A 13,980-nucleotide genomic window follows, 5' to 3' on the forward strand; every position below is an offset into this window, starting at 1 on the left:
AAACAGCTGGCTCAGAGATTCAGAGACTGGCCAAAGGGAGAGTTTAATGTAAGGCAATAAAATCTGTACTGTAGCTGTTCTATGATAATTAAAGTCATGAGATGAGTTTCTGCAGCTTTCTGACCCAAACAGGCAGTGCTTTGCCTCAGTGGCTTAGTATTCCCTGACCGCACATCCCTCACTCCCACAGTAAATTATAGTGGATGTGCCTATGGACCCATGGCACTCTGGTTAGGGCATATTCTGCTTAGTTCAAGTCATCTTACTGTAGAAGATAAGCAGGATAAGACATGGGGAGCACAGCATTGCAGTGGATCAGCTTCTGGATGTTTTTTTTTTTTTTTTTGCTGTCTTTGATGTAAGTGCATATTGTTGGCCTGCATCTGATGGCATTTTAGCACAGTGTCCCACACTTCTCAAGAATATACCTTAATACTGATCTACTCATTCATTCCCCACCCCCCCAAAAACAATTAAATCAATAATTCTCATTCTCATGATAACTTAAAGTCATTTTTATGTCAAAGACAACTAGTTTTATTATTCACAAGCTACTGAAATAGGCTGTGCTGGGTTAATTATGCTCCACTGATTATAAAGTCATAAGCTGCTCTCCTAAATTAAAGCCAGCTTCAATGGGAATTATCTGTATAGAAAGTATAATATTACTCTGTAGCATACAAACATACTGCTGCATGTAATTTTGCAAGTGAACACTAGATGACAGTCTTAACCTGCAATTGTTTTTTGGGAAGGCCTTCACCTCAACCTGTCAAATGCATTTGCTCTTTGGTCAGCCATTTATTTTTTAGACGATGTGCCTTTTTTCTTAATTTCAAGAACATGGAGATGTTATGTCTGTGTGTAAAGGTTGCATTGTCTCTGGTTGCAGCAATGATCGACACTGCCCCAAGGAGCACACTGTAGCTGTTGTACAACGTGTTCGGTCAGCGTCCTAAATTGAGTGATGATACATTCTACTGTTGATGTGATGATGATGCTAAGCTACAAGGTTATTACTGTGCCTCCTAAAGGAAACATGAATGTCTGTGCAAAAGTTTGCACCAGTGCATATAGGTGATGTTCAGATATTTCACCAGATAAGTGAGGAAATTGAACTGCTGGTTTTACAAGAGAAACATTGAGGAAATCATCAAAATGAGTAGTAATGAATGACTGTATGGAGGTGTATGCAATTTAGTAAAATTGTTGCTTAGCTGAGTCAAAGCGGTGGACCGACCAGCAGACCAGCAGACCGGCGTTGTCATTGTCACAGCTGAGAAACAGGTCTTCTGGTTTGTGCTCAGGCTCATGGTTCAGGCTTTTGCCATTAAATCACTTTTTTTTTAATTACCAGCTCTTGAGTCGCGCTCCCTCCAGCTGCCCTTTTCAAATTAAATGTGATTAAAACTGTCCCTGGGCTGGAAAGGCTCATGTGCACCTAATATAGATATGAAACTGTGATATCAAAATGTCTGACAGTAAATGACCTTCAAGGTTACTTTTAAAATCTAATTTATCTACTTTAATTTTAATAGCAGCAGGTCTCCAAAATTAGTTGTGACTAGCATTGTACCTTTTATTTTCCTTGAAGAACAGAGAAGTCAGAGAGACGACAAAGAGAATCTACGCAAGTCAATCAATTTCTCTGTTTTTCTGCGTGAACTTGGAGAAAGAGAACATTTCAGCTATAAAGCTTGACCTCTCTCCTTTGAATAAAGGAGGCCCAGCTTTATAACATTAATTGTATAACCTTTACACCCAGCCACCTACTCTCAGCAGGGTAAAATGAACCACATTAAATTACATAAAACCCAAAGTTGTGGCGTTTAATCAGCAGCAGCTATGTAACAGTAGACAGCTTCCCTGCAGCAGTTAGCTATACGTGTGCATAAAATTAATAAAAAATACAGTTGCAGAATTTAAGACACATTCTTAATATTCACACTTATTGCATGCATTGAATATCAGGACTTTTTAAATTGGATTTGTCATTATAGGGGAAGCACATATGTTACTAATAACAGTAATAAACTTTAAATTCTGTTCACATGACTGTGAGGCAGCACACACAATACTCAAATCATCACACTGAAGCATTAACATGAACTTAAGCCATCATTAATCTAACACATATTTTTCCTACTGTCACAAATGCCTTCCATATAAAGACTAAATTCTTTAGTAAAGAATAATTTGTTTTCATCGTCTGTTTAGGTTGTCAGATTTTTTTTGCATTGACAAAAAGATTCAGGAACAAACAAAATTCTCCCAGCATGTTCCACTGCTGGTATGACTGAGATTTGACACTGACATGTGAAGGCAAAGACGGCTTTATTCATGGCACATTTCAAACACTGACGTGGTTCAAAGTGTTTTACGTAGGCAAAGAAAGGCATTAGAACGACATTCAAAAACAAAAATGGTAAAAAGTAGAATGAAAATATTTCTGTCGAAATAAAATATGAACTCAAAATTAGTTAAAATGCTTAAAATGGAAAATAACAGAGATAATCAGACCAGTAATACACTTCTAGTGCAGTTAATCTGCAGTAGTAATTTGTTGTAAGTTTCCACAGATGCAACAAGGAAAATAGACTGATAATAATCAACAGCGAAGGCACAACAGAGTTTTTAATTTAGATGACTAAGTGGGTATCAGGATGTTGGCTGCATCTGTGTGCAATATAATAGACTAGTAAACAACTTTGTTAATCCCACTCGGATTTATTTGTTTAGATTAGCATGTACACAAGAATACAATAAATTGTAAACAAACAAACAGAAGCAAATCTTTAGAAAATATACCAATGTTTAATCAAGTCTATAGGAATGTATAATAAATGGTGCAGTAGAGCAGCTGGAAGCAGCTTGGCTTTTGGCAGAACGGAAATCTATTTTGGCTCCACATTATTGAGTAATTCATGAACCAGGAGCACTTTACTACCTATAGGGAGCTGGAAGTCAGAGTAAGAATTTAAGAACAGAATTCATTTGCAGGCTCTCCTGTCAGTGCTCTGGTTTGGTATTTTTATTCTCTTTTTTGTACTTGCTTGTGTTTTAGGTTTAGGTTGTTAATGGTACAATATACTGCAAAAAGATGTTTTTTTTTTTTTAAATTGCATTAACCAGGGAAATGTTCAGTACAATCATTAATTAATCACAAATTTATTATTAAATCATTCCCAGTGTATGTTTCTCCTTATACTAATTGAAATAATGTGTCACAAAGTAGTTTTAGTCTTTCACCCTGACAAATAAACTGAAGTTTGATTGCACAGCACCAGGGTTCACTGTTGCTCCAGGGAGACTTCCAGCCCGCTGTCACATGCAGAAGCTCCAGTCTGCTGCTGCCTCTGAGATGAAACTCAGCCCCACTTAGTTAGCAGACCCAGTTCATGGAGTTATTCTTTATTTTTTATTCCAGCATTAGTTTAAATCCACTGCTCAGACAATTGTTTCACTGAACCCTTAACATTTTTCAGTTATTTGCACCGAACTGATTATTGTCGGCAATCCAGCGTGACTGCTTATTTTTAATACATTTTACTTAAACCACACTGAATAAAATATGTGCACTTTGTGGCTTTCAGTTAATTACAGTGGGATGGCATTCATGCAGATTCTGCAGAGCCAGAGCTCCATTGTTGTACAGGAAACACAAAAAAAACCTCAGGTAAAAACCCTGTGAGTGATCCTAGCCAATGACCTTGAAAGTAATTCAGATCTTTTCAATGAGTTCTCCTCCAGAGGAACAGAGAGGGATACATTATGCATGCAATCTATTATTAATGGTCTTGAGTCATGTTACGATCAGACATGGGCCTTCAGAAAATATCTCAAAAGCTTGATCCTCTGGCAGACTTGTCCTCTGAACACGGTTACATAAAATCAGCTCCTTCTATATTATGTTATTTACCATTCCCTGCAAATTCTGTCTTTTGCATTTTACTTTTACATGCAACATTTCACAGGATTCATGCACTTTTGCTCTACCAGAGTTTGGAGAAATGACATTTTTCCAGAAGAAGGCAAACAAGCATTGTGCTCATTCTTTTCACAGTTTGGCTTCACATTAAATATCTGTATCATGAGCTGCATCGATGACTTTTCTTATTGATCCTTTAAAGTGATCCAATTAAAACTCTTTGCTGCTTCTTCCCGAGAGTCCATTGGCTGACAGCTGTTCTTGGTTCTCCACGGTCCCGCCTCCATCTGTCAGGCACTGCGCTGCTCCAGCTCTGTGACTGTTGATGCACTGTACTGAGATACTACTCCTTAACTTTACAGGCTGCTGTCGCCTTGGAGGGACTGTTCCTAAAAAAAAGAGTAGAGATTTACGCATTATTAGTCAGCAGAGCTTGTGCGTAATCAAACTCCGGCGTCTCCAGTGTTTTCCTCCACTTTTTCCAAAGCCCTCTTTTACAGTATGAAGTGCAGTTATGGCAAGGAGTAGCAAGTCAGTAGCGAGGACCCTGGAGGATTTGACGCTAGACTCGGGTTATGGTGGAGCCGCCGACTCCTTCAGATCTTCCAGTGCGTCGCTGTGCTGCTCAGAGGCACATGGGGGGAATTACTGGCATTTAACCGACTCGATGCACAGTCGACACAACAGTCTGGACACTGTCAACACGGTCCTGGTCGAAGACGCCGAGATCCTGGAGTGCACCGGGCAGTGCGCTAAACTACCCGAGCTTGAGGATGTGCCGTGGAGCCTCGGGGAAGTGGCGAGCGCACTGAACAAGGACGAGGAGATGAGCCTGCCGACCCCCCCGCAGGACGTCCTGCTCCGGCTGTCGGCGCTGGTCAGCCGGGCCCTGGTCCGGGTGGCCAAGGAGGCGCAGCGCCTGAGTTTGCGCTACGCCAAATGCACCAAATACGAGATCCAAAGTGCCATAAAGATCGTCCTCTCATGGACCGTCTCGATAAACTGCATCGGCGCGGCCCTCAGTGCCTTGTCCCTGTACAACATGAGCACGGAGGAGGACAAGTTCAGCCGCGGCAAGTCGACGCGCTGCGGACTCATCTTCAACGTGGGGAAGTTCTTCAGGTGGATGGTCGACAGCAGGGTGGCGGTCAGGATCCACGAGCACGCCGCCATCTACCTGGCTGCCTCCATGGAGAGCCTCTTCCGAGAGGTGTACGAGCGGGTGCTGCGCAGTGCGCTGCTGGAGAGGGATAACGGGATCCCCAAGTTCACTGTGGAGATCCTGGAGCAGGCCGTGAACGGTGATGCAGAGATATGGGGGTCCTTGCAGCACTGGCAGCACCTGATCTGCGGGAAGAATGCAAGTGGTGAGTTGTGAATTGCAGTGAATGCAACAGTTGCACTCCCCCTCATTGTTTGCACAAATTCTTCTGCGTAATTTGTCACCGTTCAGTAGATATTTACATGAGCAGTGCAAACATGGATACAGTGGATGGGAAGGAAGTCTCACCTGCACCACAAATGGAACAACTATGAGTCCCATAAGGATTTATATAGAAAGGTAGCTCAGATTTACCCAGAGATCCTACATGATTACAGTGTCTCCATCACTGAGGAACTTTAGATTGGAAGCGAGAGAATGTTCTTGTAGCTGTAGGAGCTTCAGGCAGGTGACAACTGACTGAGCAGATCATGATAACAGAGAGAGTGATCCTCTTATGGGCGGCTCGCCTCCTCTGTTTCCTGTGCAGTGTGAGATTGAAGATGCTATTCTCTGATAGCCCTTCTTACACTGTTTTGTTCGTGCACAACACGTTGAAAATGGCCACAATATCCAGCCGTCACTCTGAGAGCTTTCAATGGAGGAGGCTCTTCCCTGCTGGTTTCCAACCCTGATGCCCTCTAGAGATGAATTTCATTCTTTTCACCCAAAGAGGAAGGAGGTCTTTCATTCTTGTGTACGTTTTCAGATTCTGCTGCACACAGTACCTCCTTGGCAGTTTACTCACTGGCTTCCCACGGAATTGGAAAACACTTCTCTGTGTGTGCTTTGACAGTGTCTGAGTTCAAGAAACAAGTCTAATTGTATTCAGACTTCAGTGCCACTTAACCATCAATACATCAGAAAGCACTCTAACACATGTTTGCCCCTGTTTTGATGGATGTTGTAAAAGTGCTGCTGTGGCTCCTCTTGCAACAGGTTTACGTAATAAAAGGCCTTGGGGGGACGTATGTGCTATCATGCATTATGCAGAGTGATGTGAATAAAACTGAGTTATAGAGTGAGCGAGAGAAAGAGAGAGGGACAGAGAGAGAGAAAGTTAAAGAGACTCGGTGACCGTATTGATGAATCACCAGCAGAAGCCTGGCATCATTAGAGGAGCACTTTATTTCACTGCTCCTCTCTTTTTAAAGGTATTCTTCAGTCTGCTTACCATTTCCAATGTTTATTTGCTTACAAGAGTTGAGGATTGTGAAGTTTTAGTTGCAGGCAGAATCACATGTAAGTGCATTCATTCGTAGGGATGACAAACTACAGTACACAAAATTGGTCAGGAGATTACAAAAACAATCCATCAGAGTTTCGGGTATTTCTGCACAGTATTAAATTTTAGCATTCAGTCACTCTGCGTACAAAGACCACTTGGCATGCAGTGAGACTCCAGCTGTGGAAGAGGTGTGGCAAGAGTTCAGTGGTGCATTGAAGCAATGAATAGGATGAAATGCAAGTAAAATGTCTGGTGCATGTGGAATGCTGACACAATGCTCAGGGCTAGAAAAGTGGCACAGTGCATGAAGTCCATGCTGTGCAGTGTAGTGCTATACAGCTTATTATGAAGTAGAGTTATGAAGTAATTTTTAAATTACTCACATAAAAAAACTCTTAACACCTACATTCAATATATTCACAATAACAGTAAATGGAAGGACTGGGAATGATTGGGGTTGCTTGAAGTGATGAACTGACGGAGAATTATCAGCCACTGCTCTGCGTCACAGAGCTGTTAGTCATTGTTTTGGCTTCAGGGCTCACAACTTTATTGTTCTGGTTCATTCTCGTTGTGTCATTTATGTCAGATTCTCTACCTGCCCGGCACCCAACAGCAGAACCACAAAGTTAGCGACTATCTAGTGAACACAGTGATGTGTTTAGCAGATATAGACAGATATCTTCCTGAAGTAGTCTGTGGTGACAAAAACGGAGCAAAGAGGAGAGTGAATACTGACCAGGTAGCAGGAAACACAACTCCAAAATAAAGGGTGGTGTGTTTCCATATTTTCATATCTGTTGGATATGTACACTAGAAACTGTTTGCAACACGTTACTCATAGGGCACTCATTGAAATACTTTGAAATTTCAACCCTAGAGTGTTATTGGAGCACATAGGACTTTCTTACTTTGGCGACATTTTTCAAAATTTTTAATTTTTATGTTGAAATTCAACATCAGTGAAGTTACCATACGTGGTTCCTTGCCCATTAGTGGTAAAAAAAACATTCCAAGAAATATATTAGGACAACTAGTAAACTGTAAAATGTGTGAGTTTCATCAACTAACCATGGTTAGTTTTGACATTTCGACCGCAAATATGGAGGACGACTTACCTGCAAGTCCGTCTTGTTTCAGCTTCAGAGAAAAGAGAAAGTTTGATCTGTTCCAGGCCTCTGCTGATTGGTCAAATGCCACGTTGCAGTGTGCTGTAACGTAGAGTGATCTTCGCTGATTGGCTGATTGGCATGCTTCTCGACCTCACTGAGAGGTGGGAGCAATGCCATATTTAATGTGTGCGGAAGTTGCAAAATATGATCACTTGCCCCATAAAGGGTTAACTTAAAAAGTTATCATATACAGTTCACAGTTTTTATCTGTAGCCCACAAGTGGCCAAAATGGTTTAATAAACAGTTTTTGCAGGTGTAAGAGATACGTGTCATTGTATTGTTAAGTTAATACAGGAAGCTCCACACTGCAAAATTTCATCGTCTGCTGCATTTCTTACTCTGATATGGCCGGGTATCTCAAAACACTGCATCTGCACTGACAGAAAGGCTGCGGCATCCTTTGTTGTTTTCCTACTCCAACCAGACAACCAGTCAATCCGATAGTGGGTTGACCTTAACGGAGCCGCCGCCTGCCAGATTGAACCTCCATAGCACTCCATCCATCCTCCCTGCCTCTCTCTGCCAAGTGGGAGTAATTGAAGTGATTTTTCTACATTATGCTAACGCTGGTGACCCAACTTTGTCAGAAGGCCTTTATGAATATCTTTATTGCATCTCCTCCACCAAAGCTGATTTCCATTTCTGTGCTGTCACAGATTCAATAAGGTGGTCGATGGTGTGGGTGTTTTCCTTTTGGAACATTTAGGTTCTATCACACACCTCAATTGTTCTCCTTCGCAGATGCAATAGCTCCGCTTTTTGGAAAACACGCTTATTTCCTTTCTTAAAACGAGATGTGAAAAGATTGATGCCACTTTTGTGTCTACAGTGAATATGAAATTATAGATGGGTGACAAAAGGGCAAAACAGCATAACGTGTTGTTAGTAAGGTAAACGGCCACCGTGTGCTACTATAACAGCTTCAGTGAACATTCGCATTGCTGCTCAAACTCTCTGGAATGCTACTAAAGGAATGCAATATTATTTCAAAATTTATCACTTCATTCGGAAGCACTGTCTAGCACGTAGGTCCAAAATCTCCCATAGGTGTTCAGATTGTGAAGATCATAGCAAATGAGTCCCATCATGCCAAATGCCCTCCATAAGTTAAAGAGGTGCTGGGTCACTTCACTGTAGGGGTCAAGGGTTCAGGTTTTTCCTATAATTTGTCACCCATCTGTGCAGTTAGCTTAGCCTTAAGACCGTATATAGGTAAAAAACAAGCCTAGCTCTGTTCAAATGTAACAAAATATGCCTACCAGTCACTAAGATGATGCTTCAGAGTATTAAATAATGGTTTGTGGTGTTATGGTGGTGTTATGTGCTGCACAGGTTAATGTCTAGGAAGAGAATCTTCCTTAAATCCTGACAACCCAACAGATTTTCAAAGTCACTCGTAATGGCCATGAAATAATTCCTTAAGCTAAGCTAACAGGCAATTGTCTGTATAAATTGGTAACAATCGTCTGATCTAACTCTCAGCAGAACGCAATTACCATAAGTTTGTTCCTCAAAATGTCACACTGGCATGTTTAAAGCTCGTTATTTACAACAGAAGAGAAGTCCAAAAATATAAGCATCTCAGCAGTTTAAGGCTTACGTATTGCATGTTATGTAATAAACAGATTTTTTTTCCTTTGTAATCCATCAATTTTACAAAACAATGGAAAAAAGCTTGTTCTTTGTTTTGTGAATTGATATGTCAGGCGTCAAAACAAGATCTATAATTATTCCATGCTATAATGTCTGTTCTCACCTACTGCAGCATGTAGTTCCGCATTGGCACATCCAGCATATGGCAGGCCTCCCACACACAAGCTCAACACACACCGACTCACACAAACACATACACTTACATCAAGATGTCAGGAGCTCCTTTCACCATGTCTGACTCAGTGCTATTTGCAGGTGGGTGTTGGGTTTCCCTTCTTCTGTGGCTGTGGTATCCTGTCAGAACAGGAAACGGCTCTATATGGTGGGATATTTCTTATGGCTCCCGCTAGACCCGGGACACAGGGATTCTTTGATTTCCTTAATGATGTGTGCATGTCACAGAAAATGTCTAGAGGAATGTGATATCCTGTGCTCAGGGATATGTACTACCCTGAGGATGAGTTTTTAATCACACTATAGGTGTGAGGTGACTTTCATGTCTGGCCAGAGATGGTTTGCAACATTTTGATCTAATGTCATTTAAACAAATGTTAGTTTAAAGCTTGTTCCAAGCCAGTTGTGTTTGCATGTTGGTGCTAATTTTTGTCTTATTCACATTGACAAGTGGCCAGACATGCATGAACTGATGAACTGAGTGCAGTGCAACAGTGAAAGTTAAATATTTTTTTATCTGACTACATCAGGATATAATGTACTCTAGATATTAAGTGTAATTTGGATATATACAAAGCACACCAAGTGACCTTTAACTTGTGAGTAAATATGTCTCATATAAAGCTGCTATAATTATGGTGTGTGTTTGTGTGTAATGTGCAAGAGGTTACTCGTAGTGATAAACACACAGAGAATTACCATTCAAATGCACAATTATTTCAGCTCTATGGAGCATCTAAGTATTGTTCAGCTCACTGTTTTGGTTTTCTGGTCCACGACTTTACTATTTTGGTTCACTCATTTCTATGCACCAGGCAGCTGTTTTCACAAACAAACCTACTGTGTGCAACATTCCAAACAAGTATACATTGGTATACATAGTATAGATACATTATTGATGTATTTAACTGCTTAACAGCCAGATATTTCACAGAGATGTTGATGGAAACCAAACCAGAGCTAAAAGTAGAGTGAATCTTGTACTTCTGCCTGTCAGGTTAGCAGTAGCAGGACTCCAAAATATATTGTTGTAGCACATGTATGTATAACAATGCCTGAACCCTCCATGACAACACTCATATGTTTCCTGAACAGCAGGTGTGATGCTCAGTGTGGTGTCACCATCTGGACAGAACCTGACTCCTCCTGGTTAATCCATAAATGAGTAAAGAGGTTTGGTGTGTGTGAAGCTCAGGAGGGCCATGCAAACATTTCAGGACCATGGACCGTCCTGTGATGACACTAACCTGTGACTCAGAGCAGAAACACCCCTTATGCATAACTTTAAGCTTTGATAGAATTTAAACGTGAATTTTATTATAATTCACCTCCTATACAGTTGTCATGAACAAGGGAATTAGCTAAAGAGACCAAAACCGTTTCTTGCATCAGGCTGTAAACATGTTTATTTCTGCTAGAAAGTTTGACATATTAAAATGGGGAATTATGGGGATTAACTCACTTTTGGAGCTGACCTCAAGTGGCCATTTGAGGGACTGCAGTTTTGACACACTGGCTTCATTTTTCAGCCACAAGCAATAAACATCATTTGTTATAGTTTTCTTTGATTGCAGCTCTGCTACTTAGCCGAATAAATGAAATAATACAGGTGCAAAAACGTGAGCATAGGAGAGAATAATAATAAATAATTATTAGTTTTTGATATGGATGCCACTAGTCATTATTCTCATCATATTAGAATGAAGAAAAAAATTTCAAAAAATGTTCATTTGTTGTTGTTTTGTCATCCTCTAGCATTAAATAGAGCAGCCATTTCATTGTAGAGTTGCAATTTTGTATTGACATTCATGAATCTTACATCCAGAAATCCATCACAGAGCAGTCACAGATACCAAATTATCTACCGGTGTTGCCAGCAGTAGAAATTCAGTGCATCTTTGCGGAGCTGTTGCCAGTAGCATGTGAAATAGAACACCGTTGAGGGGTAATTTGAAGTCATTTGAACAACTGGCATGCTGCTCTGTGGCATTGTTCTCTGTTCGCTCTCACTTTTTTCTCGCCTGGAAAAAACATACTTCGCTGTCACTAATGCACGCTCCTTTCAGCACAAAGAACACACCTCTGTGGGTCGTGTCCAATGGCACTCTGGAAAATGTGGAAAATCACAGAGTGAAAAGGCACATTTAGAGAAAGTGGCCACACAGAAATAGCAAATTACAGCACTGAAGCACATCCCCTGGAAATCACAGCACCATTACAGTGTGAAGTGAAGGTGGGGTTTTCCTTTCAAAGTTTACTAAGGTACAGACATCATGTGAGGAAAGCAGAGGGACACTTGTTGAGTGTGTATGTGATTAGATGCTTTACTGTTGTCGGTTTTTGCCGTTTTCGTGGTGCCTCATGATGGTGATAGAGTGGAGGTCCTATCCAGGTCTTTTGTTCCTTATCCAGCAGTTGGTGTGCGTCGGTGCCTGGTGCACACATGCTGTGGGGAAGGCAGGCAGACAGGAATGACTGCGGTCTGCAGCGGTACCACTCTGTACCGGCGGAGACCAGTCCCCATTATGTCTGGGAGTGAGATATAACATATCTGTGTGAGGGAAACCCTTACACAGCAGCACACACTTGGGCACATAAGGCAGCAACACACACTTGCAAAGCCACACACAGCCCAGGAGCAGATCTGGAATTAATTGTGAGTTTCAGAAGGGAGTGAAGAATGCTGATGTGACACTGAGTCTGGTACAGCGAAGGAGAGCTCCAGCCAAGTTTACTTCAGTTGATTAAGAGGAGACAAGTGATAGAATACAGTTAATTCTGCACCCAGCTGGCAACGCCTGCAAGAGATTGTGGGTCATTTTTTTCTTGCTTTTTCTTGTGCACCCCAGTGGATTGTAGAAAAGCTTTGTGTTGTAGAGTGTCACTCATTCCTGTGTGTGTTGATACATGCAGCTGGAGAACTGGTGTTGTCAGTCAGCTGGTATATGAGTACAAATACCAGTTTTAGGGCGTAAAACGTTAGGGATCATTTTTTAAATGGCGATAACGATGCAAATTATTGGTAATCAGGAACGACATTTAACTGATATTTCTAACTGATCTACATTAAATGTAATGTTTTAGCAGCATGTAGTAGCAGAGAACCTGTCATTCATAACGAGACTTCTTCATTAATGAGGGTGGTTATTATTGGAAATGTTATATAGAAATGGAAGTTATTAAATTTTCATGTTCATATGGGATCAACTGAGATTATGTCTGTTGTTCTCATCTATTTTCTTTATCTTGCTCTGATGTATCACTTTAATTACCCACTAAGGTCCATATTAAAGCATTAATAATTATTGTTTTACATACACATATTTAAGGTTAATTTGTGGTTGCCTTCTAAGTTAGCTGCTAGCCGTTAGCATAACCTTAGCCACAGTGAAAATAGCTTGTTTCCTGGTGAGCTTGTGTTTCTTGTTTGGCTTTTGCAATCTCTGTTTAAGAGACATTTCTGTGACTACAGAGTGACAACAGACAATGAGAAGAGGCTGCATCGGACTTGAAGTAATATGTTTTATTTGTCAATAATCAGTCAATTAAAATACAGATAATTGGAAAAAAATGGCAATTATCAGCCACTATAATCGGCCAGGTTGATGATCGGTCTTTTCCTGTAAAACATTCAGATATTGATTTACTGTATTACAGTAATGTTGTGACGAGAAATTGATGAAGTCATTGTTAACTTTTCAGTCTTTCAAGAAGAGTTAGCATCTTATCTGAAAGGCACCACGTGACTCCGTACCACCGTCTGGAGTATATGCTCTGCTACATGTGCTACAGAGACTATTGTACCGTATTGTTATGAATAGAGTCAGAGCCACAACAAAATTATGCCAAGCATCTTTTTCTGCATTATTTTTGGTACAAAAAAAGGTTTTTGTCACAGGTTGAGCATACTGGCCTGGTGTTATGTAATTTGAGCTCTAATTATTATCCCACAGTTCAGGATCTTCTCAGTGATTAGTCATTGAAGACCATGATATTCATTTTTGAAGAAAAAGAGCATAAAATTACAATCTGGTCCAATTTAATCAGCCTTTATGAACAATCTCTACAAGAGTTAAAAGCTCAGCTGGAGCTGCTGCAGTTAGGGCTAATTTAGCAGATTTTTCTTGTTTTCATGTCTAACCTTTAATACCAAAATGAGATTTACTCCATTATAGCCCCGACATCGTCAGCCCAGAAAGTGAACACTTATTGCTTAAAATCACTCTGCTAGCTTCCTGTTTACCCTCAGTGGAAAAGCTTTAGTATTTTTATCTCAGGATGGCATTATCAGGGGAGCTTTAGCTGATTTTATTTCTGTCTTTGGGAGAGTTTTGTTTCCCTCTGGACTAAATCTTCAGGGCAGTTTCAGTAAGTTTTCCCAAAGCGCAGAAGGAAAGTTCACCTTTCTCAGAATTTGCTCTTAGCCAGGTAGACAATGAAAATATTCCACTGCTAGAACCAGAGAAGTTTGACAGGCTGTACCACACAGCCAAATCCAGGGAAGCTGTGGCTAAGAATGAACTGTTCATTATGGAAGAAAAGCAGAGGGAGAGAAAGAGGCAC

At 40.8% G+C, this 13,980-nt stretch overlaps 1 protein-coding gene across 3 annotated transcripts in view; it reads left to right on the forward strand.

The window, feature by feature from the left end:
- The window catches only part of btbd11b (BTB (POZ) domain containing 11b), a 94,175-nt gene that overhangs the window by 242 nt on the left and 79,953 nt on the right, over positions 1 to 13,980 (forward strand). For 2 of the 3 annotated variants that reach the window (XM_055007307.1, XM_055007310.1), the window contains exon 1: positions 4,239 to 5,295. The exons of the other annotated variant lie outside the window; for it this stretch is intronic. In XM_055007307.1, the coding sequence (XP_054863282.1) occupies positions 4,443 to 5,295 (853 nt within the window). In that variant the 5' untranslated portion in view covers positions 4,239 to 4,442. Of the gene's footprint in view, positions 1 to 4,238; positions 5,296 to 13,980 lie in introns of those variants that run through there. 3 annotated transcript variants of the gene reach the window in all.

This window comes from Amphiprion ocellaris, chromosome 3, assembly GCF_022539595.1.
Source record: "Amphiprion ocellaris isolate individual 3 ecotype Okinawa chromosome 3, ASM2253959v1, whole genome shotgun sequence".
Lineage (NCBI taxonomy): Eukaryota > Metazoa > Chordata > Actinopteri > Pomacentridae > Amphiprion > Amphiprion ocellaris.